The sequence below is a fragment of the Cololabis saira genome, chromosome 16 (genome assembly GCF_033807715.1).
Source record: "Cololabis saira isolate AMF1-May2022 chromosome 16, fColSai1.1, whole genome shotgun sequence".
Classification (NCBI taxonomy): Eukaryota; Metazoa; Chordata; class Actinopteri; order Beloniformes; family Belonidae; genus Cololabis; species Cololabis saira.
Genome location: NC_084602.1, coordinates 35,948,201 through 35,975,784, shown reverse-complemented (window position 1 = coordinate 35,975,784; position 27,584 = coordinate 35,948,201). Strand labels below are relative to the sequence as shown.

The 27,584-nt window shown below is 43.3% G+C and overlaps 1 protein-coding gene across 1 annotated transcript in view; it reads left to right on the top strand.

Annotated features, from left to right (window-relative positions):
* The window catches only part of pcnx1 (pecanex 1), an 86,435-nt gene extending 63,982 nt beyond the window's left edge, over positions 1 to 22,453 (top strand). The window contains exons 27-36 of the mRNA XM_061743643.1: positions 1,843 to 2,096; positions 3,169 to 3,399; positions 3,495 to 3,595; positions 5,347 to 5,497; positions 11,161 to 11,391; positions 14,271 to 14,545; positions 15,537 to 15,703; positions 18,092 to 18,546; positions 19,791 to 19,931; positions 21,391 to 22,453. Coding sequence (XP_061599627.1) covers positions 1,843 to 2,096; positions 3,169 to 3,399; positions 3,495 to 3,595; positions 5,347 to 5,497; positions 11,161 to 11,391; positions 14,271 to 14,545; positions 15,537 to 15,703; positions 18,092 to 18,546; positions 19,791 to 19,931; positions 21,391 to 21,531 — 2,147 coding nt within the window. The 3' untranslated portion in view covers positions 21,532 to 22,453. The remainder of the gene's footprint in view (positions 1 to 1,842; positions 2,097 to 3,168; positions 3,400 to 3,494; positions 3,596 to 5,346; positions 5,498 to 11,160; positions 11,392 to 14,270; positions 14,546 to 15,536; positions 15,704 to 18,091; positions 18,547 to 19,790; positions 19,932 to 21,390) is intronic.
* The last annotated feature ends 5,131 nt before the right edge of the window (positions 22,454 to 27,584 follow it).

Here is a 27,584-nt window from a genome sequence, read left to right as displayed (position 1 = left end):
TCTTCTGCCGTTAATGCAGCCCAAACCGTAACGTGCACCCAGGTGTGTTATACATCAAAATGTGCGTCTCAATCCTGCGACGATGGGCATTACTTTTCTCAGTCAAAAGTGTTACCGCGGCGACGATAGACGCCAAAAAGCGCGCCCACCCTTCATCTGATTGGTCCATATTTGGTAGTTACTATTTTCTGCCATAACTTTGGAATGGTTTGACATAAAGAGTCATGGGTGGTGTCATCGGACTCGGTTTTGAGTCCTTGACCTTTATTGGGGAAAATTGCACGCGCGAGGGCCCGTCATCGCTGCTTGCAGCTTTAATTATTATTGTTATTATTATTTTTATAATTGTAATTATTAATACAGACTTCACAGCTCTAGGGGGGGCACTGTCATTCACTGTTATTAACGCATTACTCCGTCCTTTCAGTAGCTCTGTCAGACGTTTGCACGAGCTGCATGTTTGATTAAGCAATCAATACGTCCTGAAAAGGGAAGTGATACCAGGAACCATCATGACTTTCTGCTTCTGCGAGTCATTCCGCCCCCCCCATGCAGCCGTCTGTGTGCAGACTAACCCCCCCTTTTACATGATTCAGGGTTAGTGGTTCTGGTGGTTCTGCTTGCTGGTGTTCTCCAGTACCTGATCGGGTCATGATCCGGGTTCTGGACTAATTTGTCCTAGACTGTCATAGACGCCGATCAACGTAAAGTGACTTCACTGTGCTGCTTGATAGACGTGATTAGGAAGGAGGGACCTTCTAAATCTCTGAAAAGCGGTTTTCGTGCTGAAACGTAAATGGAAAGTTGTCCAGAACGTAATTTATCAGCAAGAGATTGTTGGTTTGAATAAAAGCCTTTTTATTAGTTATTAATCATCATCGTCATCGTCAACATCATTATTATTATTTATTTATGTGCATGATCTGATCCTACTCATACATAGCCTACCCGATTATTTATTTATTTAGTTTTTTTTCACGTTATAACATGATAATTTATTGTTAGAACAATATACTATTTACGTGATAAATAGTATATTGTTCTAACAATAAATTATCACGTTATAATGTGAAAGTTTTATTGTTCTAACAATAAATTATCAAGTTATAACGTGAAATGTTTATTGTTCTAACAATAAACATTTCACGTTATAACGTGATACTGATATTTTTTTCTTTTTCTGGGGTGGCAGCATTACGCTTCTGTATCTTTTCTTCTCTCTTAAAAAAATTTTTAAATAAAAAAAAAAAGCCTTTTTATTGGTTGTATTTCTGAACACTTGGAGGTGTTGTCCAGGAAGGGAGGAGGGATGGAGGTGTTCCATCGTTTCTCACGTTTATGGACCAAAATATGAACCTACACTGCAATCTTAACAAGAATATTTATCTTATTTCTAGTTAAAATGTCTCATTTTTAGTCAAAAAAATCTCATTACACTTAAAACAAGACACATCACTGGAAAAAACAGCAATTTTCACCTGTTTCAAGTAGATTTTCACTTAAAATAGGTAGAAAAATCTGCCAGTGGAACAAGATTTTTTTGCTTGTAATGAGAAGATAAATCATGTCCCACTGGCAGATTTTTCTAATTATTTCAAGTGAAAATTTACTTGAAACAGGTGAAAATTGTCAAATAACAAGTTATTTTTCTGGTAATTACTTTTGTTTTAAGTGTAATGAGATTTTTTGACTAAAAATGAGACATTTTAACTAGAAATAAGACAAATATTCCTGGAGTTTTTGCAGTGTATGAAACAACGATGTCATCAGCAAATAGATGAATGATGATCTTCCTCAACAGCTTGTGTATTCCATGGCTCTGCCTGCCCCCCCTCTCCCCAGGGACGTACTGCCAGCAGCGCGAGGTGGAGGCCATCACGGAGGGCGTGGAGGAGGACGAGGGCTGCTGCTGCTGCGAGCCGGGACACCTCCCTCACCTCCTGTCCTTCAACGCCGCCTTCGGCCAGCGCTGGCTGGCCTGGGAGGTGCTGGTCACCAAGTACGTGCTGGAGGGCTACAGCATCTCCGACAACAGCGCCGCCTCCATGCTGCAGGTGTTCGACCTGCGCCGCATCCTCACCACCTACTACGTCAAGGTGTGTACTAGCGCCGCCCCGCATGGGACGGGAGGGTTTGGGATAGGATTGTCCCGATCAGGATTTTTTAGCTCCTGATCCGATCACTTGAGTTTGAGTATCTGCTAGGGGTGTAATGATACACTAATTTCACGATACGATACACGATATTGAGGTCACGATAACGATACGATATTATAGCAGTATTTTTTTAACAACCTTGAATGAGGAACATATGACTGGAAAAAATGGTCTTTTATTTGAAAGACACAAAATACAAAACAATGCTGTGCGTTTGCCCTATGGTTACAGTTTGTAATGCTTTATAACTGTTTAAGTTTTAAAGAGAAAGCCAGGCCAACCATTTTCCACAAACTGAACTAAAAGTAAATGTCAGGTTTGCATTATGCATCTTCAGTTTCATACAAGTACAAATATTTTGCCACAAACTGAATAGTTTCTCTCATTTCTCCCAGAAATTTAACAACTAAAATTAAATAAATAAATAAATAAACTATGAAAAGTCCCAAACTCCAAATGCAACATGACTGTTATTTATCTTGTGCCAGAGCTCAGAGCTTCACCTGCTCCAGCCTGAGGCCGTAAGGTGAACCCCGTTATCATTTCATCCCGCTCCCACCAAGTCGAAATTTCAAGATTAATGTTGAAATACAATTTCAAGAAAAAAGTTGAAATGTTGAGAAAAAAGTCGAAATGTTGAGAAAAAAGTCAAATGTCGATATTAATGTTGAAATACAATTTCAAGAATAAAGTTGAAATTTCGACTTTTTTCTCAACATTTCAACTTTATTCACAAAATTTTGACTTTTTTCTCAACATTTCGACTTTTTTCTCGAAATTGTACTTCAAGGTTATTATCGACATTTCGACTTTTTTCTCGATATTTCAACTTTTTTCCCGAAGTGCATAATGAAGAAAAAAACTTCCTCCTCTAAAATATTTTTTTTATTTTTCTCCTGCCTGGCCCTAATACTCTTCCGTAGTATTGTTAAATATAGTTGTTTTTGCCGATACCGATGTTTTGAAAATGACGTGCTCAGACTAGACTAACCCCCCCCCCCTCTGGGCTCAGGGCATCATCTACTACGTGGTGGCGTCCCCCCGGCTGGAGGACTGGCTGGCCAACGACACCATGAAGGACGGGCTGCGCGCCTGCGGGGAGAGGAACTACGTGGACCTGGACCCTACCTTCAACCCCAACATCGACGAAGACTACGACCACCGGCTGGCCGGCATCTCCAGGGACAGTTTCTGCTCCGTGTACCTGGGCTGGATCCAGTACTGCAACTCCCGCCGGGCCCAGGTGACGCCCGCCGGCCGGCGTTGGTCCCGCGCCCCCCGAGGCTCCGGGGCGGCGGCTGGACCGGGTCTCACCTCTCTCTCCGTGTTTGTCTGCAGCCGCTGGACAGCGACAAGGACTCGGCGCTGGTGCTGCTCTGCCTGGGCCTGTGCCTGCTGGGACGGAGGGCTCTGGGGACGGCGGCCCACCACATGTCCAGGTCTCTGTCACCACCAGCCAATCAGGGCGCTGCTCTGCAGGCCCACACTTTAACCCTTTAAGACCGGCACTCCCGGTTGCATATTGATCTTTTTTTTATTTATCTATTTATTTATTTATTTTTGAAAAAGACATTTTAACACCCATTTTAACACCCAAACAATATACTAAAGTTAAAGGTGACCTATTATGGCATTTAATGTATACTTTAAACAGGCCTTGAATGTCTTAAAAATAATCTAAAGCTTGTTTTTTCTACATAAATCATAAATCCAGCCTGTGGGCCCTGTCACTAGTTTTACCGCTTCTAACCTCTTTTTCTGCGCCTCATTTTTAGGGAAGGGGGGGTATGATAATGAGGCTCTGTGCTGATTGGCTCCCTGAATGACGTGTAGCAGGGGAGGAGAATAAACCTGCTCCGCCAGAGCAGCCCGAGCCTGTACATTATCAAACACTGAATTTTCACAAATGGAAACTTTATTGTTAAAAAAATAAAATATGAGTTGTATATAAATAACATTTATGCACTATTTAAGCCGGATCTACCCGGCGGATGCTGCACGCTGGCCCCGGAGCCACGCCGGGCGCCCGGGAGCAGCGCTGCTGGTGCAGCGCGCATCACCGCGGCTTTAACCAGGGAATCTGACCGGTTCCGACCGGCCGGGACCGCAGGAACCGGCCTGGACTGGTAGCAGGGACTCCCGGGGACCGACCAGCGGAATTTCAGCCGGATCTGCCAGGCGGATGCTGCGCAACGGGCGCTGCAACCGCACGGCGGGCGCACAGATCGGCTCCGGAGCGCATCCGCGGCGCATCGCCCGTTACCGGGGATCAAACCGACAGATTTGGCTGAAAATCTCGGAGGGTGAAGCTGGTCCGACCTGGGACAGACCCCCGAGGACCCAGCTCCCAAACCACCCGGGAACCATGGATGATTTAACCCGGATCCGCGGCACCAAGGCGCCACGTCCGACTGGCTGAAGGAAGGACCGCTCCAGCAGCGGAGAGAGCTGGTTGTGGGCGTGGTTTCAGCAGCGGAGGCTGAACCTCTGGAAATCTGCTCCCGTCGTGACGTCACCATAGGCGCAGATTCAGAATGGCTCAAAAAAAGGTCACGTGACACTGGGGGACTCTGTAAGGCGGGGGTCAGAGAGCTTGCAGAATTTCATGGTATTTTGTCTCCCCTGTGCTGGCAGGGTGAGGGGAGACCACTTTATATATGTTAAAACAAGAAAAAACGTGTTTTTCATAATAGGTCCCCTTTAAGATATTAACAAATATAAAAATCACAATTACATATTAAATGCACAAACTGAACATTTCCTGTAAAGGAAAAAGTGAATAGTTATTTGCACTTTTTTTTTTTTTTGATTTTTTGGGGCTGTAGTGGCCCTTTATTGAAGTAGCAGACAGGAAGGGGGTAGAGAGAGAGAATAGAGATGACATGCAGCAAAGGAGCGCAGGCCGGGATTCAAACCTGCAACGACTACAGGACGCTTGCTTAACCCACTACGCCACCGAGCGGTGCACTTTTTATCAATTTATTTAATGAGAATGGACCTGTAACATACAAGTTATTAAAGATTGGCTTACATGGGTTGTTTTGATGCATAGCAAATAAAAATACTCCATAAAATGGCAATATAGCAGAAATGAAAACATATGCTTAGGTGGACTTGTTGGTAGGTCATGAAGGGTTAACATGTCTCTGTTCCTGGATGTCTTGAGTCTAATTTCTGCTCGTCTCCATAGCAACCTGGAGTCCTTCCTGTACGGCCTCCACGCCTTGTTCAAGGGAGACTTCCGCATCTCCTCGGTGAGGGACGAGTGGATCTTCGCCGACATGGAGCTGCTGAGGAAGGTGGTGGTGCCGGGAATCCGGATGTCCCTGAAGCTGCACCAGGTGAGGGTTCAGGGACCAGGACCCGGTCCCGGGACCAGGACCTGGGACCAGGACCAGTACCTGGACTAAACTAAACCTGGACTAAACTAAACCTGGACTAAACTGGACCTGGACTAAACTGGACCTGGACTAAACTGGACCTGGACTAAACTGGACTAAACTGGACCTGGACTAAACTAAACCAGGACTAAACTGGACCTGGACTAAACTGGACTAAACTGGACCTGGACTAAACTAAACCAGGACTAAACTGGACCTGGACTAAACTGGACTAAACTGGACCTGGACTAAACTGGACCTGGACTAAACTGGACCTGGACTAAACTAAACCAGGACTAAACTGGACCTGGACTAAACTGGACTAAACTGGACCTGGACTAAACTGGACTAAACTGGACCTGGACTAAACTAAACCAGGACTAAACTGGACCTGGACTAAACTGGACTAAACTGGACCTGGACTAAACTAAACCAGGACTAAACTGGACCTGGACTAAACTGGACCTGGACTAAACTGGACTAAACTGGACCTGGACTAAACTGGACCTGGACTAAACTGGACCTGGACTAAACTGGACCTGGACTAAACTGGACCTGGACTAAACTGGACTAAACTGGACCTGGACTAAACTGGACCTGGACTAAACTAAACCAGGACTAAACTGGACCTGGACTAAACTGGACCTGGACTAAACTGGACCTGGACTAAACTGGACCTGGACTAAACTAAACTGGACTAAACTGGACCTGGACTAAACTGGACTAAACTAAACCTGGACTAAACTGAACCTGGACTAAACTGGACCTGGACTAAACTGGACCTGGACTAAACTGGACTAAACTGGACCTGGACTAAACTGGACCTGGACTAAACTGGACTAAACTAAACCTGGACTAAACTGAACCTGGACTAAACTGGACCTGGACTAAACTGGACCTGGACTAAACTAAACCTGGACTAAACTAAACCTGGACTAAACTGGACTAAACTGGACCTGGACTAAACTGGACCTGGACTAAACTGGACTAAACTGGACCTGGACTAAACTGGACCTGGACTAAACTGGACTAAACTGAACCTGGACTAAACTGGACTAAACTGGACCTGGACTAAACTGAACCTGGACTAAACTGAACCTGGACTAAACTGGACTAAACTGGACCTGGACTAAACTGGACCTGGACTAAACTGGACCTGGACTAAACTGGACTAAACTGGACCTGGACTAAACTAAACCTGGACTAAACTGGACTAAACTGGACCTGGACTAAACTGGACCTGGACTAAACTGGACCTGGACTAAACTGGACCTGGACTAAACTGGACTAAACTGGACTAAACTAAACCTGGACTAAACTGGACTAAACTGGACCTGGACTAAACTGAACCTGGACTAAACTGAACCTGGACTAAACTGGACTAAACTGGACCTGGACTAAACTGGACCTGGACTAAACTGGACCTGGACTAAACTGGACTAAACTGGACCTGGACTAAACTAAACCTGGACTAAACTGGACTAAACTGGACCTGGACTAAACTGGACCTGGACTAAACTGAACCTGGACTAAACTGGACTAAACTGGACCTGGACTAAACTGGACTAAACTAAACCTGGACTAAACTAAACCTGGACTAAACCTGGACTAAACTGGACCTGGACTAAACTGGACCTGGACTAAACTGGACCTGGACTAAACTAAACCTGGACTAAACTGGACTAAACTGGACCTGGACTAAACTGGACCTGGACTAAACTAAACCTGGACTAAACTGGACTAAACTGGACCTGGACTAAACTGGACCTGGACTAAACTGAACCTGGACTAAACTAAACCTGGACTAAACTGGACTAAACTGGACCTGGACTAAACTGGACCTGGACTAAACTGGACCTGGACTAAACTGGACCTGGACTAAACTAAACTGGACTAAACTGGACCTGGACTAAACTGGACCTGGACTAAACTGGACTAAACTGGACCTGGACTAAACTGGACCTGGACTAAACTGAACCTGGACTAAACTAAACCTGGACTAAACTGGACTAAACTGGACCTGGACTAAACTAAACCTGGACTAAACTGGACTAAACTGGACCTGGACTAAACTAAACTGGACTAAACTAAACCTGGACTAAACTGGACCTGGACTAAACTGGACCTGGACTAAACTGGTCTAAACTGGACCTGGACTAAACTGGACCTGGACTAAACTGGACCTGGACTAAACTGGACTAAACTGAACCTGGACTAAACTAAACCTGGACTAAACTAAACCTGGACTAAACTGAACCTGGACTAAACTGGACCTGGACTAAACTGGACCTGGACTAAACTGGACTAAACTGGACCTGGACTAAACTGGACCTGGACTAAACTGGACTAAACTGAACCTGGACTAAACTGGACCTGGACTAAACTGGACTAAACTGGACCTGGACTAAACTGAACCTGGACTAAACTGGACCTGGACTAAACTGAACCTGGACTAAACTGGACCTGGACTAAACTGGACTAAACTGGACCTGGACTAAACTGGACCTGGACTAAACTGGACCTGGACTAAACTGGACTAAACTGGACCTGGACTAAACTGAACCTGGACTAAACTGGACCTGGACTAAACTGAACCTGGACTAAACTGGACCTGGACTAAACTGGACCTGGACTAAACTGGACCTGGACTAAACTGGACCTGGACTAAACTGGACCTGGACTAAACTGGACTAAACTGAACCTGGACTAAACTGGACTAAACTGGACCTGGACTAAACTGGACCTGGACTAAACTGGACCTGGACTAAACTGGACCTGGACTAAACTGGACCTGGACTAAACTGGACTAAACTGAACCTGGACTAAACTGGACCTGGACTAAACTGAACCTGGACTAAACTGGACCTGGACTAAACTGGACCTGGACTAAACTGGACTAAACTGGACCTGGACTAAACTGGACCTGGACTAAACTGGACTAAACTGAACCTGGACTAAACTGGACCTGGACTAAACTGGACCTGGACTAAACTGGACTAAACTGGACCTGGACTAAACTGGACCTGGACTAAACTGGACCTGGACTAAACTGAACCTGGACTAAACTAAACCTGGACTAAACTGGACTAAACTGGACCTGGACTAAACTGGACCTGGACTAAACCTGGACTAAACTGGACCTGGACTAAACTGGACCTGGACTAAACTGGACTAAACTGGACCTGGACTAAACTGGACTAAACTAAACCTGGACTAAACTGGACCTGGACTAAACTGGACCTGGACTAAACTGGACTAAACTAAACTGGACTAAACTGGACCTGGACTAAACTGGACCTGGACTAAACTGGACCTGGACTAAACTGGACCTGGACTAAACTGGACCTGGACTAAACTGGACCTGGACTAAACTGGACTAAACTGGACCTGGACTAAACTGGACCTGGACTAAACTGGACCTGGACTAAACTGGACCTGGACTAAACTGGACCTGGACTAAACTGGACTAAACTGAACCTGGACTAAACTGGACCTGGACTAAACTGAACCTGGACTAAACTGGACCTGGACTAAACTGGACCTGGACTAAACTGGACTAAACTGGACCTGGACTAAACTGGACCTGGACTAAACTGGACTAAACTGAACCTGGACTAAACTGGACCTGGACTAAACTGGACCTGGACTAAACTGGACTAAACTGGACCTGGACTAAACTGGACCTGGACTAAACTGGACTAAACTGGACCTGGACTAAACTGGACCTGGACTAAACTGGACCTGGACTAAACTGAACCTGGACTAAACTAAACCTGGACTAAACTGGACTAAACTGGACCTGGACTAAACTGGACCTGGACTAAACTGGACCTGGACTAAACTGAACCTGGACTAAACTAAACCTGGACTAAACTGGACTAAACTGGACCTGGACTAAACTGGACCTGGACTAAACCTGGACTAAACTGGACCTGGACTAAACTGGACCTGGACTAAACTGGACTAAACTGGACCTGGACTAAACTGGACCTGGACTAAACCTGGACTAAACTGGACCTGGACTAAACTGGACCTGGACTAAACTGGACCTGGACTAAACTGGACTAAACTGGACCTGGACTAAACTGGACTAAACTAAACCTGGACTAAACTGGACCTGGACTAAACTGGACCTGGACTAAACTGGACTAAACTAAACTGGACTAAACTGGACCTGGACTAAACTGGACCTGGACTAAACTGGACCTGGACTAAACTGGACCTGGACTAAACTGGACCTGGACTAAACTGGACCTGGACTAAACTGGACCTGGACTAAACTGGACTAAACTAAACCTGGACTAAACTGGACCTGGACTAAACTGGACCTGGACTAAACTGAACCTGGACTAAACTGAACCTGGACTAAACTGGACTAAACTGGACCTGGACTAAACTGGACCTGGACTAAACTGGACCTGGACTAAACTGGACCTGGACTAAACTGGACCTGGACTAAACTGGACTAAACTGAACCTGGACTAAACTGGACCTGGACTAAACTGAACCTGGACTAAACTGGACCTGGACTAAACTGGACCTGGACTAAACTGAACCTGGACTAAACTGGACCTGGACTAAACTGGACCTGGACTAAACTGAACCTGGACTAAACTGGACCTGGACTAAACTGGACCTGGACTAAACTGGACTAAACTGGACCTGGACTAAACTGGACCTGGACTAAACTGGACTAAACTGAACCTGGACTAAACTGGACCTGGACTAAACTGAACCTGGACTAAACTGGACCTGGACTAAACTGGACCTGGACTAAACTGGACTAAACTGGACCTGGACTAAACTGGACCTGGACTAAACTGGACCTGGACTAAACTGGACCTGGACTAAACTAAACCAGGACTAAACTGGACCTGGACTAAACTGGACTAAACTGAACCTGGACTAAACTGGACCTGGACTAAACTGGACTAAACTGGACCTGGACTAAACTGGACCTGGACTAAACTGGACTAAACTGGACCTGGACTAAACTGGACCTGGACTAAACTGGACTAAACTGGACTAAACTGGACCTGGACTAAACTGAACCTGGACTAAACTAAACCTGGACTAAACTGGACTAAACTGGACCTGGACTAAACTGGACCTGGACTAAACTGGACCTGGACTAAACTGGACCTGGACTAAACTGGACTAAACTGGACCTGGACTAAACTGGACCTGGACTAAACCTGGACTAAACTGGACCTGGACTAAACTGGACCTGGACTAAACTGGACTAAACTGGACCTGGACTAAACTGGACTAAACTAAACCTGGACTAAACTGGACCTGGACTAAACTGGACCTGGACTAAACTGGACTAAACTAAACTGGACTAAACTGGACCTGGACTAAACTGGACCTGGACTAAACTGGACCTGGACTAAACCTGGACTAAACTGGACCTGGACTAAACTGGACCTGGACTAAACTGAACCTGGACTAAACTAAACCTGGACTAAACTGGACTAAACTGGACCTGGACTAAACTGGACCTGGACTAAACTGGACTAAACTAAACCTGGACCAAACTAAACCTGGACTAAACTAAACCTGGACTAAACTGGACTAAACTGGACCAAACTTAAACTGGACTGATCCCCCCTCTCTCCCACCAGGACCACTTCACGTCCCCGGACGAGTACGAGGAATCCTCCGTCCTGTTCGAGGCGATCTCGTCCCACCAGCAGAACCTGGTCATCGCCCACGAGGGCGACCCGGCCTGGCGCAGCGCCGTTCTGTCCAACGCCCCGTCGCTGCTGGCGCTGCGCCACGTCCTGGACGAGGGAACCAACGAGTACAAGATCATCATGCTGAACCGACGCTTCCTCGGCTTCAGGGTCATCAAGGTGCGGTTCTGGTCCAGTTTATTTATTTATTTATTTATTTAAAGGACAATGTGCAGGTACATTAAAAAGATGGCTGCACCAGAGTTAGCCACAAGCTAATTTCCATCTGTAGTCCTTGACAAACATAAATACTACACATTAGGGTTTACAATGACAGTGTTCAAATACAAATACAAGAAACAGACTACTGTACAATGTCCTGAAACCACAATAAAAGGTTAACATTTAAAGCACTTAGTGCAAGTACAAAATACAGACTGATTAAAATAACATAGATTAGAATAATTGAACCTAAAATAAGGTTGGGTCATCAGATGGTACCCACAAAGGAACCATCAGATGGCCAAATACCCGTACGGTATTGTCAATGAGAACAGGACTGACTATCCAAAAGCCACTTTTTGACGGCCCTAGAAAAACTATGGAAGTCAGCCATGTTCATTAGATTGTCCGGGAACCCATTCCATTCCTTAATAGCTTTATATGAAAAAGCTGATTGAGAAAAGGTGGACTTCCTTTTTGGAACATTGCACTCACCCCTGGAGACAGACCTTAGCACTATACTGGTCAATTGAGAGCGTGGCTGAACGTAGGCCTTTAGGGGGGGTGGGGCAGCATCGTGCAGGATTTTGTGTACCAGGCGGATATTGGAGTACCTGATTAAATTATCAAAGCTTAAAATTTTAAGTTTTAACAATATGTGGCAATGATGGAAACGTTGTGGCTTTCTATCAAGAATTTTCAAAGCCTGATTGTGCAAAGATCTAAGAGGGTTTAAAACTGATGATCTGGCCTGAGACCATGAAGACAAACAGTAAAAAATATGGGATAAAATCATGGCATTAAAATAGGATTTAGCTGCTTCTAAAGATAGGGAGTTCCTAATGTGACGGAAGTTGGCAATATTAAATTTTAAAATATGAGAGGTCTTTTTAATATGTTTCTTAAAACTAAGATTTGGGTCCAAAATTACCCCCAAATATTTAAACTCTTCAACATTTTTCACGATAAAACTACCCACCAATATACTGGGACGGACGCTATGGCATTTTTTGTTTGAAAAGTACATTGCAACCGTTTTTTCTGTATTCAGTGTAAGACAGGACTTGTTAAGCCACTTCATTGCCTTTTCCATGGCCACCGAGAGTTTCTGAGCGACGACGTTTGCGTTGGTGCCATGCGTGAAGAGAACTGTGTCATCTGCATACATTAGGACTTCCACACCGTCACAGATGGAGGGAAAGTCATTAATATACAGACTAAAAAGCAACGGTCCCAGGATAGACCCTTGGGGCACCCCTGAAGTACAGGCTGTGACAGGCGAAATTTTGTTGCTAACTCTCACGTATTGAAAGCGATCCGTGAGGTAAGAATTAATCCAGCTGATGGTGTTGGAGGAAAGATTGAAATTTTGTAGTTTCCCTAAGAGCACATAGTGGTTGACCGTGTCAAATGCCTTACGAAGATCCAGGAAAACAGCCCCTACAACTCCCCCCCTGTCAAGACAAGATTTAATAACCTCGAGAAAATAACAACATGCTGTATCGGTGGAATGTTTTGATCGAAACCCTCAGGGTTCTCAGGGTCCCAGTTCTGGGAGTCCCGGTTCTCAGGGTCCTAGGCTGACCCTGAGAACCTGGTTTTATATTTGTTAATATCTTAACTTTAGTATATTGTTTGGGTGTTAAAATGTTTTTTTCAAAATAAAATAAATAAATAAATAGATAAATAAAAAAAAGGTCAATATGCAACCGGGAGTGCCGGTCTTAAAGGGTTAAAGTGTGGGCCTGCAGAGCAGCGCCCTGATTGGCTGGTGGGGACAGAGACCTGGACATGTGGTGGGCCCCCGGTTCTCAGGGTCCCAGTTCTGGGAGTCCCGGTTGAATTTGAATTTGAATTGAAATATTTATTTCGAGCATAAAATAATTAATAACAAAAAACTATTTACACAAAACATCAGAAAAAAGAATACACATAAACAGTCATTAAACAAAATCAAAAAGAAGTAAACCTTCATACCCAAAAGGGAGTAGGAGGAAGTAAAACCTTAGGAGGTCCTAGCCCTTGTTTCTATTTCAATTTTACTCAAATACAACATAGAAAAATAATAATTAAAAAATACAACAGCAAGCTTTACTTTATCAAAAAAATATACCTATTATTACAAATAAAAATATTACAGCACTTCATTACAATATTATAACAGAGCATTTTAAATAATAAATGATATACCAGAGCAATTATAATTATATATTGATTATATATATATATATATATATATATATATATATATATATATATATATATATATATATATATATATATATAATTATAATTATATATAATTATAATTGCATTATATACACACACACATATATACATATCTTATCATAAACAATATACCTGAGCATTATAAGTATTATAAATATTATACCATCATTACAATGCCATATACATATAGAATCCCAGTCCCTATATACTGCAATACCATAAATTACTATACATTAATACAGCGTATGTTGCCTTTCCCAGATAATGACTATATTAATAACTAACTATGAACCCTATAGATGTATAAAAAATATATATAAAAAAAACCATTATATACCTTTTATATATTACTATATAATACTAATAATATACAACAATAATTATAATCATTGTTATATATATCATTTTATATACGTACATTATGATGAATCCCCACACAATCACTACCTCATGTCGTCTCTTCCCTGTATTTGGCAAAAATCCTTTCCTTATTTGCTTTTGAACCGGTTCTGAGGGTTCTGGTTCTGAGGGTTCTGGTTCTGAGGGTTCTGGTTCTGAGGGTTCTGGTTCTGAGGGTTCTGGTTCTGAGGGTCTGCTCTTGTGTGCAGGTGAACCGGGAGTGCGTGCGCGGCCTCTGGGCCGGCCAGCAGCAGGAACTGGTCTTCCTGCGGAACCGGAACCCGGAGCGCGGCAGCATCCAGAACGCCAAGCAGGCGCTGAGGAACATGATCAACTCGTCGTGCGACCAGCCCATCGGCTACCCCATCTACGTGTCGCCACTCACCACGTCCTACTGCGACTCGCACCCGCAGCTGGGCCACGTCCTGGGGGGGGCCATCAGCCTGGCCAGCATCGGGGGCTTCCTGCTCAGCACCTGGCACAGGTGAGGCCCGCGGGGGGCCGGTACCGGGACGGGGGGCCGGTAGCGGGACGGGGGGCCTCTATTACTGCCAATAATACTGATTATTGATCATGCACACACCCACTATAAACTTATTTCATGTTCTTCCCTGTCACAAATACACTTGTAAAACTAGATGTAAGAACTTTTTGTTTTTTAGATTGTAATCCACAGTGATTAAGACCATGGAAGAGTATTAGGGCCAGGCACTTCGAGATAAAAGTCGAAAAGTCGAGAAAAAAGTCGAAAAGTCAAGAAAAAAGTCGAAATGTCGAAAAAAGTCGAGAAAAAAGTTGAAATGTCGAGGAAAAAAGTCGAAATGTTGAGATTAATTTTGAAGTACAATTTCGAGAAAAAAGTCGGAATGTTGAGAAAAAAGTTGAAATGTTGATATTAATGTTGAAATACAATTTCAACAAAAAAGTCGAAATGTATTTCAACTTTATTCTCTCTCTTATTCTCTGTTCTCAACTTTATTCACGAAATTTTGACTTTTTTCTCGACATTTCAACTTTTTTCTCGAAGTGCACAATAAAAAAAAATCTTCCCCTCTCAATTATTTTTTTCCTGCATGGCCCTAATACTCTTCCGTAGATTACAATTTTGAGAAAAAAGTTGAAATGTCGAGATTAATGTTGAATACAATTTCGTGAATAAAGTTGAAATTTCGAGAATAAAGTTGAAATAGATTTTGACTTTTTTCTCGACATTTCGACTTTTTTCTCGAAGTGCACAATAAAAAAAAATCTTCATCCTCTAATGGCCTTAATAATCTTCTGTATCACTCACAATAATTTTATTTATTTATTTATTTATTTTAACTCTTGGGGGCCCCCTAGTGGTCACGGGGCCTAAGCAGCTGCTTAGTTCGCTTATGCCTTGGCCGGCTCTGAAACCTTCCCCCCGCTCCGGGACTCGAACCATCACCCTTCCAGGGCTGACGGGGTAAACGCCGCGCTGCTTTGTCTTGCAGGTTGCGGAAGGGCTGCGGCGCCGGCTGCAACAGCGGGGGGAACATCGAGGACTCGGACACCTGCGGCAGCGGCAACGGGACGGGAGGAGACTCCCACCAGAGCTCGGTGTCGCAGGGCGGACCGTCCGGACCGGCCGCCCCGCACTCCTACCAGCCGCACTCGCTGGGTGAGAGCCGAGCATGTCATCAGAACCGCCGTCACAGGACTGTTTTAGTGCAGTTGGGTTTGTGACATCACAAGCAGCGTGGCTGCAGGTCCTTAAAAAGCCTTAAAAAGTCTTAAATTCCATTTTACTAAAATAAGGCCTTTACATGTCTTAATTTGTCTTAAATCTCAATCCAAAATATCAGTTTTAGAGGGAATTCATCCAGTCATTATTAAAAAGTTTTCTTCACTTTGAAAAGGAAAAGTTTATTTAATTGTTTTGAGGAGAAATAAACCTGTTTACCAGTTGTTAGACGCCTCAGTCAGGGTTGCCAGGTTGAGCAGGTTTCAGCCCAAATGGGCGGGTTGATAAAGTCTGGGCTGCTTTTCCTGGTTTTTACTAAATATTTAGGAGAAATTATTTAAAAAAAAAAGTTTCCATTATGGCAGAGAAAAGTAGAAACTTACACAATAACCTCAATGATATTATATTTGGTTTAATCTACTCAGTTTAATTGTAGTCTTTGTTTGGAGCCTTTAGAATTTACTCTGCATTTAATAATTTAGAGTTTTAACATAGAGAATGTATTATTTGAGCGGTTTTTCATTATTTCGGTGGGTTTTATGTCGTGTTTGGGCTGGAACCTGTCAGACAGATCTGGCAACCTCAACCTCAGCGCTGGATTTCTTAGTCGTAGTCTCCAGACAAGGCAAGCAAATATGGATAAAATATGGATAAATCGCAACAAATGGCTAGAAAATTCCAGTTTCTGGTGGCGACTGAAAGCTGCTGTAAATGTTTTCAGTCGGGCCCAACAGGGTATCCCAGAAAAACATCTGGTCAAATTCTTAACAAGCATTATTTAGATAAACTGAGCCCAGGTTGGGGATCTTAACGGTTACTTTTACGCCTGAAAAAATATTAAAACTTAATAAAGTGGCATATTAACAGCGCTACAGCTGAAATTAAAACAGCTTTTATCTCTTGGCTTCCTGATATGGTGTAACGTATGTGCAAACGTAACTACGCAGTCGCTTACGTGCCCGAACGTAAACCACGCAGTGACGTAGCAAGTGGTGTCCCAATCCCTAGGGAAGATTACAAGGGCCCTACCCCTGTGGCTTCATTTTTAGGGCTAGTGATAGAAAGTAGGGGGGGGGGATTGGGATTGGCCGTTATACTTATATAGCGCCTTTCATGATACCCAAGGTTGCGTAACAAAGGGGGTGGGGCAAACAAACAAAACAAAACAAAAAATCAGGGAGGGGACCTTAGCCTATTCAGGGAAGCTTTGAGCTTTGAAACTGTGGAGAGTGGGGGAGTGGCAAATTTCAAGGGGGAGAGAGTTCCAGAGGGTGGGGGCAGCCACGCTAAAAGCCCTGTTTTTAAACGGGTACAGGGGATGGAAAGGAGTCAGACTGGAAAGGAGTCTGACATCAGAAGACCTCAGGTTCCTGGATGGAGTGTATTGGTGGAGGAGGTCGGACAAGTATTGGGGGGGCAGTGAATCAAGGGACCTGTAGGTGAGAAGGAGAATTCTGTACTGTATTCGAAACTTAACCGGGAGCCAGTAGAGGTGGATGAGGGTGGGGGTGATGTGCTGCCAGGGCTTGGTGTGGGTGAGAACCACAGACTGTAGACTTAAGCTTATGACGCCTAGGGCTGGGCGATATGGACCAAAAGTCATATCTCGATATTTTCTAGCTGAATGGCGATACTCGATATATATCGATATTTTTTCTGTGCCATAATTGGGGTTTCCCCCAAAGCATTATAGCATAGCATCTCTGTTAGCTTCATTTTTTTCTGAGGCAAACCCTTAAAAAAACAGTCAGTTTTAATACAAAGCCTCGTGCCAAATGTCACACAGGTTCCTTTATTAACAGAGGTCTGCACAATATCAAAATGTATAAAACAAATGAAATAAAAATAAACTGCCTGCATATATAGAATAAAAATGCTTCTTGAATAAAATAAAACAAATATCCCTTTCCTGAATAACAATTACATTAAAATACACTGTGCAATTAATACAATGTAGACAGTAACAGGCAGACTTTTCCACTGAGGTTGACAGTTGTGAAAATAACAAAAAATTTGTGCAAATCTCAAATAAAATATTCAAGTCAATTTGTCACAAAATAAGCAATTTAAAATCAAATTACATTTTTTTTTTTTTAAATCGATATTGTCTCGTACCATATCGCGTTTGAAAATATATCGATATATATTAAAATCTCGATATATCGCCCAGCCCTACGCCTACCCTTTTCCCACAAAAAAAAAAAAAGTTAGCTTTTATAAACTAGTGCATTTAGGATTTAGAGAATGATACAAAATACATAAATAAATCCATATTTTAATGTGGAAGGTTCTGGTTCTTCATCCGTCCTCCTCTCCCTCCTGCAGGAACCAGCCAGAGCTCCCAGTCGGTCCAGTCGGGCCTGGTGCGCCACTCCCCGGCCCGGGCCTCCATGGCCAGCCAGGCGTCCTCGTACCGCTACAGCAGCAGCCGCCACTCGTCGCTGCGCACCTCGGCCACGGGCCTGGAGCCGTGCCGGCGCTCGTCCAGCAGCCAGCTGTCGCTGCGCACGCTGCCCACGTCGCTGCAGCTGCGGCTAGGCCCCGGAAACGGGCCCGGCGCCGACCCGGCCGGCCCGTCCTCCTCGCTGTCCAGCCACAGCATCCCGCCCTGCAAGCGCCACACGCTGGTGGGGCTGCTGGGCAGCGAGGGCGGCGCTGGGGCCGACCCGCTCAGCCAGCACCAGAACTACCAGAACTACCAGAACCACCAGAACCACCCGCAGCAGCACAACCCGGCCGGGCCCAGCCAGCGCAGGGACGACATCTCCTACCGGGTGCAGGTCTGTGTCTGAGTCCGGGGGGGGGGGCAGTGACTACGTTTCCATGCAGTTAATAACCCTTTTCTAACCGGAATATTAGCAATAACCCGGTTTTTCACGGCCATGTAAACACCAATAACCCCTTTGAATAACCAGAATTTTTAACCGAAAGTAATTTTTTTTTAAAAACCCGAATATGAGCCCTGAGTTACTCCTTTTCTAACCCGTATATTTGGTCATGTACAGCCTAACAGGATATTACGGAAGAGTATTAGGGCCAGGCAGGAGACAAATAAAAATAATATTTTAGAGGAGGAAGATTTTTCTTTTTCATTGTGCACTTGAGAAAAAAGTGAGAAAAAAGTCGAAATGTTGAGATTAATGTTGAAGTAACATTTCAAGAAAAAAGTCGAAATGTTGAGAAAAAAGTCAAAATTTCGTGAATAAAGTTGAAATGTTGAGAAAAAAGGCAAAATTTCGACTTTATTCACGAAATTTCGACTTTATTCTTGAAATTGTATTTCAACATTAATCTCAACATTTCGCCTTTTTTTTTTTTTAAGTGCACAATAAAAAACAATCTTCCCCTCTCAAATATTTTTTCTCCTGCATGGCCCTAATACTCTTCCGTAGGATTTCCCCATTGCAAGGAACAGGAATTTGCTTTCTGTTCATGTTCTTTTCGCAAGGAATCCTGGTCTTTTGAGTCCAGGAAGTTCTTATAAACACGGAGAAACCAAGACCAGGAGGAGACTAATCACTTCATAAATGTAATGAAAGATATGAACATTTTGGCATTTGTAGACGGTAGAAAGTACCGGGATAGTGAGATTTACAAAAAGGTGAGCGAAAAGTTGCGCAAAGCAGGATTTGAACGAACGCCAGACCAGATCAAGCTCCGCTGGAAGACGCTGAAAAAGGCGACTTCTACTGGGATGTTCATTATCCACCGTACTGCTGTTATTGTTGTTTTGGATTTGGATACAGGAAGAAGAAGCGGAAATTAGGGGAATTGCGTCATCACGTTCTCCGTGCGTTGCTGGTTTGATCCAGATATCCCAAATGATTAATTACCATGTATACGGGGATAACCCTGTTTGCTCACGCATGGAAACAGATTATTCCGATAGTTTCAGTAACCGGAATATTGACCTTAACCCGAATATTGACTGTATGGAAACGTAGTCTGTGTCTGGGGGGCAGGTCTGGTTTCCAAGGGGCGGGTTTGTATCTCCGTCCTCCCTCCATCACGGCTGTGTTTGCAGATCGTGGACGTGGGTCTCGTCCTGGAGACCATCAACATGTCCAAGCGGAAGGAGCTGCAGTGGCCCGACGACACGGTCAGACTGAGGGCCGGACGGACCTGGTGGAGGGACTGGAGCCCCGTGGAGGGAATGGAGGGACATGTGAGGCTCACCGGCACCCACGCCAAAATACCGACACACCAACACCATCACCAACACATCAGCACCAATAAAGTTGCTTTCGTCAACGAAAATTATGACTAAATATCGTCGTCAACGAACCTTTCTCACCTGAGGAAAACGAGACGCAATTAAACTTTTTTCAACAAAACCTTTTTCTCGAAATTTTGACTTTTTTCTCGAATTGTACTTCAACATTAATTTTTTTTTTTTTTTAAACATTAAATCTCGACATTTCGTTTTTTTTTCTCGACATTTCGACTTTTTTCTCAACATTTCGACTTTTTTTCCTCAAAATTGTACTTCAACATTAATCTCAACATTTTGATTTTTTTTTTCGAAATTTCAACTTTTTTCTCGTCATTTCGACTTTTTTTCTCAACATTTAGACTTTTTTCTCGACATTTCGACTTTTTTCTCGACATTTCGACTTTTTTCTCGAAATTGTACTTCAACATTAATCTCGACATTTTGATTTTTTTTTTCGAAATTTCAACTTTTTTCTCGTCATTTCGACTTTTTTTCTCAACATTTAGACTTTTTTCTCAACATTTTGACTTTTTTCTCGACATTTCGACTTTTTTCTCAACATTTCGACTTTTTTTCTCAAAATTGTACTTCAACATTAATCTCAACATTTTGACTTTTTTCTCGACATTTCGACTTTTTTTCTCAACATTTCGACTTTTTTCTCGACATTTCGACTTTTTTCTCGACATTTTGATTTTTTTCTCGAAATTTCAACTTTTTTCTCGAACATTTCAACTTTTTTCTCGACATTTCGACTTTTTTCTCGAAATTGTACTTCAACATTAATCTCGACATTTTGATTTTTTTTCTCGAAATTTCAACTTTTTTCTCGTCATTTCGACTTTTTTTCTCAACATTTCGACTTTTTTCTCGACATTTTGAGTTTTTTCTCAAAATTGTACTTCAACATTAATCTCGACATTTCGATTTTTTTCTCGACATTTCAACTTTTTTCTCGACATTTCGACTTTTTTCGTCCGCCAGTCGAGGCGCGGTCGTCAGGTGATCCCGCAGCACCAATAGGATGTTACTAGTAAACACAATATATTAATATTAATAACCCAATATCGCGCTACAGTTTGTCACCTCCACGACACGTATCGTGACGTTTTTGTATCGCGAAATTTGGCACGATATATTGTTACGCAGAGGTGAAGAAGTGTCTGGGGTGAAGGAAGTCTGGGCATCTCTGCTGAGGCTGCTGCCCCCGCGACCCGGGAACGGACAAGCGGCGGACGATGGATGGATGGATGGATGGATGGATGGATGGATGGATGGATGGATGGATGGATGGATGGATATTGTTACACCCCTATTGGATTCATACCTTGTACCGTGTTTCTGACCCGTGTTTCTGACCCGTGTTTCTGACCCGTGTTTCTGACCCCTCTCCCTCTGCTTTCCCCTGCAGGTGATTCACCGGTGGGTGCCTTGTAGCCGAGACCCAGCCACCCGCTCCCATATCGACAAAACCATCCTGCTGGTTCAGGTGGAAGATAAGCTAGTGCCCGTCATCGAGACGGGGGTCATTGAGTTGGGCGCGGAGGTCTGAGACGAGCACACACACACACACACACACACACACACACGGGCGCTTGTGTGGCGGCGGAGCTGGACCTCCCAACAGGGACCGGGACCCCCCAGCCAAACATTTATCGACATGCTTCAGCGCTCCACACCTACGTTTGCTGCCTTGCGTTGCGTCTCAGAAATGCTGCATGACGGCGAACAACCCCGGCTCGTTCTTGCTACTGGTAATTACTTTCTATGCATTTCATCAGCAGTTTCCTCGGAAACACTGACAGCTGAGTGTAAGAAGCATCCTTTAATATTTTTGCCAAATAAGTCTGTTGAATATCTGCCATGTTTATATCCATGTGATGCTTTTTTTGGTTATTTTCTTTGACTGCAGAGGAGGTCGGGAGGCAGGCGGCCGCCGCCGTTCCTCCACCGACCCGTTTCTTTGTCCTCATTCCTGTTTGATTAGTTTGAAAACTTTCAAGATTTATTTGCGCAAAGAATTAGAAACTTGCACTATTTTTCTTTTTTAATTTCCAGTGATGCACTACAATCTTTAGATGATATCGCATTTTATTTATTACAGACTCTGAATGGCCATGGTTGCTGATGCCTTGGGAATAAAGAAATGCAATCAAGTTTCTGTTTTCAACTATTTTCTGTTAAACTTGAAAATAACTTACTGTATATGATTTATCTTTACATATATATATTTACACAAATATATATATATCTATATATATAAAATGTGTCTACGTATAAAATATTTTGTTTTCAATATTTATTACTGTGAACATATTATTTACATTTTTGTTACCTTTTTTTTGCTTTTCATTTCGGGACAAAAGTTATTGTAACACGGACCATTGGTTGAAAACGAGATTTTGATGGACTGTTTCTCTATTTAACTTAATTTTTTTCTATCTGGAGAAATAAAAGTTTGGTTTATTGCTGTCTTTAACTCTTGTCTTTAACCTCTTGACTGCTGCGTCCTTGTTCTGATCCTGGAACCTCCTTCAGATCTCAGCACTCATCACTCCCACCACTGCAGACCCCGTCTGCGTCTTTAAGGTCTTATTTTTCTGTTACACTGTAAAAAACCTGATAGTCGGGTTCCTTCCCAACATCAACAGCTGAAGGTCCGAAAGCTCCTGAGGAGCAGCACCCGAGCCCCGTTCTTGCTTCTGGGTCATTTCTCATCTGTAGCGCCGCTACCAGTACTCGAGTTGTAAAAAAGAATCAGGGGGGATGGTGGATTTTATCATATGGGGACAGATAATTTGTGCTGATTACAAATAATATAATATATTACAAATAATAGCACTGACCAAAACACCTGCAGAAATACTTGAACTCTGTCTCTGGACACGGAGCAGCAGGTTCTCAGGGAGCCCTGCTGACCTGCTGCCCTGCTGCCTTGCTCAGGGACCTGGAGCAGCATCCAGCAGCTGGAGGCGGGCCGGCGTCTTCCTCCAGCTGAAGCTCCTCCTCCCCCAACTGAGGCCCCGTTTACACGTAGCAAAAACATGCGTTTTGTCCGTTCGTTTAAACGAAAACGAAGCTCAAAGTCTCCAAAAACGATCATTTCTGAATTTGCAAAAACTCAGTTTTCAAGTTTGCTTGTAAACGGACATTTAGGCTTCAGAACGTCACATTATGCGACAGAAAAGTCACCAGCGTCATGAGTGCGACCTGTGTTTGGCCACCGTCAATATTTTCTTGTATTTTACCTGTTTTATATTCCTTTCTTTTTTTTATATTTTTTTTTTATCCCGGTTTTTTCCCCATTTCCCCATTTTATCACCCAGTGCTCCTACCTAACAGTCCTGTGCATTGCCATCCTGTACATGCCCCGGTTGGCCAGAGGGGGCATGTACCCACAGCGTCCCCGGCGGGAATCGAACCCAGAACCTTCTTGCTGTGAGACGGCTGCACTACCTGCTGCGCCACCGTGCCCCTCCTGTTTTATATTCTAACGTCACACTTAAAAGTAACTCCACTTCTCTGTCACTCCAAACGAAAGACTCTCGTTCATCTTGGAAGTAACTGGAAGTTACTCGTGTCATTTGTTGATGTTTTTTTCCAGGATTCTGATTGGCTAGCATGACTTTATCTTCTCGTTACACTGCCCCCTGTAGGTTTGGCTGCTCATAGCACCTTAACAGCGTATTTATGCAGGTTCGTGTAAACGAGGGTATTTTTCAAAACGTAGAGGGGGAAATATCCGATTTTGTAAATACCCGGCTATGTGGAAACGTGGCCTAAGGCTCCTCCTCCTGTAGCTGAAGCTCAACCAGGTAGAAGCTTTACTTCTCATTCCCATCATCTCCCCGACACTTCCTGTTGTGTCCGTCTCTCTCCAGATGTGTCACTCTGGGCTTTATGGGAAAACATCTTCACTTTGGTCTCCTGTATGAAGGACGTTCCTCCACATTCCTGATGTTTGCAGACGCACCTCCAAAAGCCTCAGCTACTGTTTTATTTACAGAGAAGAGGATTTCTCAGGGGAATCTCTCCAGACGAGACAAACCTGCTCAATCTTTTCTTTCTGATTGTTCCATCATGGGTTTTGAACATTTAGCACAAACGTCGGTCTGAAGAGACGGACGTGGTTTTTCCTGAAGCGTTGCTTGATTTGACTCTGTAATTACACGAAGAACACAGAAACCAGCAGGTTATCAGAAATAAAACAACTCAATAAATAGGTAAAGGTGCGTACGGATGACAACGGACTGGCAGGGGAGTGAGACCCCAAAGAAGGGGTAACAAACACGAAGAAGAAAAGACGGTCAGGAAGCATGATGAGGAGGTGCGAAGGAAGTAATTACTTACAGAACGACTGGATGAAAGCAGAATTAAGAAAAAGTAAAGCCCTTAAATCACAACAGTAAGGTTGTAAAAAACCAAACCAACAGAAACCTCGACCCCGACATGAACTGGGTTTAGCTTTAGTTGCTGTTTCAGCTTTTTTGTCTTTGTTTTTATGTAATAAATGACAACGTGCATCGAGTCATGTGGTCTCTGTTACCCAACTTCAGGACCTTGAACTGGCCAATTTAATTTTATATGACTATGAAAGTCTTCAAACTTGCAAAGTACAGTAAATATCAGCCTTTCCTTTGGTTTAGTGAAGCCAGACGTTAACAATATGGTGAATGAACTTTCACGGTTGTTCAAAGGTGTTGAAGCCACATCAGTTGATCATTTTAGTTTTACATCCATCACCAACAGAACTTAAGTTAGCAGAGGGGTTTTCTGCCGTGATAACATAGTTATTTGTTATTTATACCCCATTTTATTGGACGGAAGAACAGCTTACATGAGGCCACGCAGCAGAACTGAGGCTCGTTTCCTCTGTGACAAGAAAAGGAGCAAGTCATTGTGGTTAATGTGATGTTTTAACTTTATAACGGCAGAACTGAAGTTACTGAGGTGAAATATGAGCTTTTCTGGCAGTAGGAATACAAATCTGAGCTTTCAGCGCATAAACTTAAAGATTTAAACCGGTTTATCAAATCTGTCTGATACATCCGTTAACATGTCCAATCCAATTTTATTTGTTAAGCACGTTTAAAACAACCACAGCTGAGCAAAGTGCTGTACAGAATAAATAACAAGACAAAACAGCTCAAGACATAACATTTTAAATAAAATAAATAAGTTAAAAGACATAAAATACAGGGAACAGTCATACAATCAATCAATAAAATAGGATAATATAAAAGATAAAAGAATAAAATAAAGAATAAAAGTATAAAATAAAGTCAACATGTGCAGTTAAGGTGAAAACTGTTGCACCCGGAGCAGCATGATGCTCCCACCACCGTGCTTCCCTGTGGGAACCTCCGTTTTTAGGATGAACTCCTCCCTTATTTGGGCAAAAACCAGCATCCATGGCCCCAAACAGCTGAAGTTTGGTTTCATCAGACCACAGGACAGACTTCATAGCTCATCCCGAGGTTCAGATGTTCGCAGGGATGAGTTCGGGACATGGACGAAGACCTCGAACCACGATGAGCAGGAGTCCATCTGGAACGTCCAGAATTAAAGCTGCAAGCAGCGATGAACGGGCCCTCGCGCATGCAATTTTCACCAATAAAGGTCAAGGATTCAAAACCAAGTCCAATGACACCAACCACGACTCTTTATGTTAAACCATTCAAAAGTTATGGCAGAAAGTAGGAACTATCAAATATGGACCAATCAGATGAAGGGTGGGGGGGGGGGGCACTTTTTGGTGTCTATCGTCGCCACGGTAACGCTTTTGACTGAGAAAAGTAATGCGCATCGTCGCAGGATCGAGACGCACATTTTGATGTATAACACACCTGGGTGCACATTACGGTGCGGGCTGCATTAACTGCCAAAGAAATGGCATAAATTGCGCCAAAATTACACAATTAATTCAAAATGGCCGACCTGTTCGGTTTCGGCCATGGCGCCAAGAGACTTTTCTTTAAGTTGCGACATGATACAGGTGTGTACCGATTTTCGTACATGTACGTCAAACCGTATTGTGGGGCTTGAGGCACAAAGTTTTCTAGGGGGCGCTGTTGAGCCATTAGGCCACGCCCATTAATGCAAATCATTAAATATCACATTTTTCACCAGGCCTGGCTTGCGTGCAAAATTTGGTGACTTTTGGGGCACGTTTAGGGGGAAAAAAGACCCTCATTTCGTTTGAAGAAAAACGAGAAAAACAATTCCTACAGATACAATAGGGCCTTCGCACTGTAGTGCTCGGGCCCTAATAAGCCAGTTCACTGAGAGTCAGATCTGCAGTCTTCCAGGGATTCTTGTTGACATCTCTCCATATTCTCCTCTCTGGAGACCTTGCACTTTTGACCATATGAAAGTCTGAGAGTTTGTCTTCTCGTACTTCACAACGATGCAGCGTACAACTGCTCCAGACAAGAAGGGCACTAAATCACATCCTTAAAGCAACATTTATAAGTAATAAAAGGCTTAATAGTCTTAAATACTTAATATTTTGACCTTTTTAAATGTAGGTTTGTTCCAATTATTGAACGGTTCTTGGAGATAATTGGAAAGCAAATAATGCCTTGACATTCAGGCTGATGACATAGTTATGTCTAAGTGTAAAGAACGATATGGGACCAAAAACAGTCAGATAGTTCAAGTTAATCTTCGATGGACACGACGACGGCTGCTGTGGATATCCATCATTGATTGCAGATAAAAACCTTCCCTTTCTTTGCTCCGGGAGTAAATCCAGATCAATAAGAGACTTCCAGGAGGTCGTGTGCTTGGCCGCAGTGGGACATCTTATCAGAGGAACCTGCAATCTCAAGTCTTTGGTAACATAAGGTCTCCCAGCGTTTTTCTTCCTAGTTTTGTAACTATTTGTATTTTGCATCTGATTTAATGTTTTGGTGCATCTGCATGTGTCTGTATTTAATTACAGTTTTGTGTTTATAACGGCCTTGTTTGGATAAATATATGGATAATATTTGCATATCGTTGTGATTGATTAAGCATCAGGTCCATTTCAGTGATGCTGATATACGGTGTAATCTGATTACTATAATGGTAAATAATGTCAATTTCAATCTTTAATATCTAAAATTCAGGTTTCATCTCCCAATTAAGTCCAATTCAAATCAGTAACATTTACTATTCAGTACTTTCCTGAGGTGGAGGGGGGTGTTGGAGCTGGTTATTCTGCTAGAGGACTTTGGGACTAGTTAGTAGTCGTGTCAATCCTTAAAAGCACTGGAGTCAATCCTCCAATAGTGTAGAAATAGCGGTAGTGCAGTCGCCACACATATCTGATCTCAGCTGATGGATGGAAACATTTCTAGTGAGTTCAACATCATCATCCACTTCTCTGTGTTATTGAGCTGCAGTTGAAAACAAGCTCATATGGAAACTAGCTGAACCATGACGGTGCTATTGTTCTCACTCAGGAAGATGAAAATAACTGGGGTTTTTTTTGGTTTCAGTCTCGGTCTTGAGCTGGTCTTGGTCTCGGTTTAGGTGGTCTGGACTACAAGTCTAATATGCTGTTATGTATAGAATAGAATAGAATAAACTTTATTGATCCCCCAGAGGGGAAATTAACTTGTG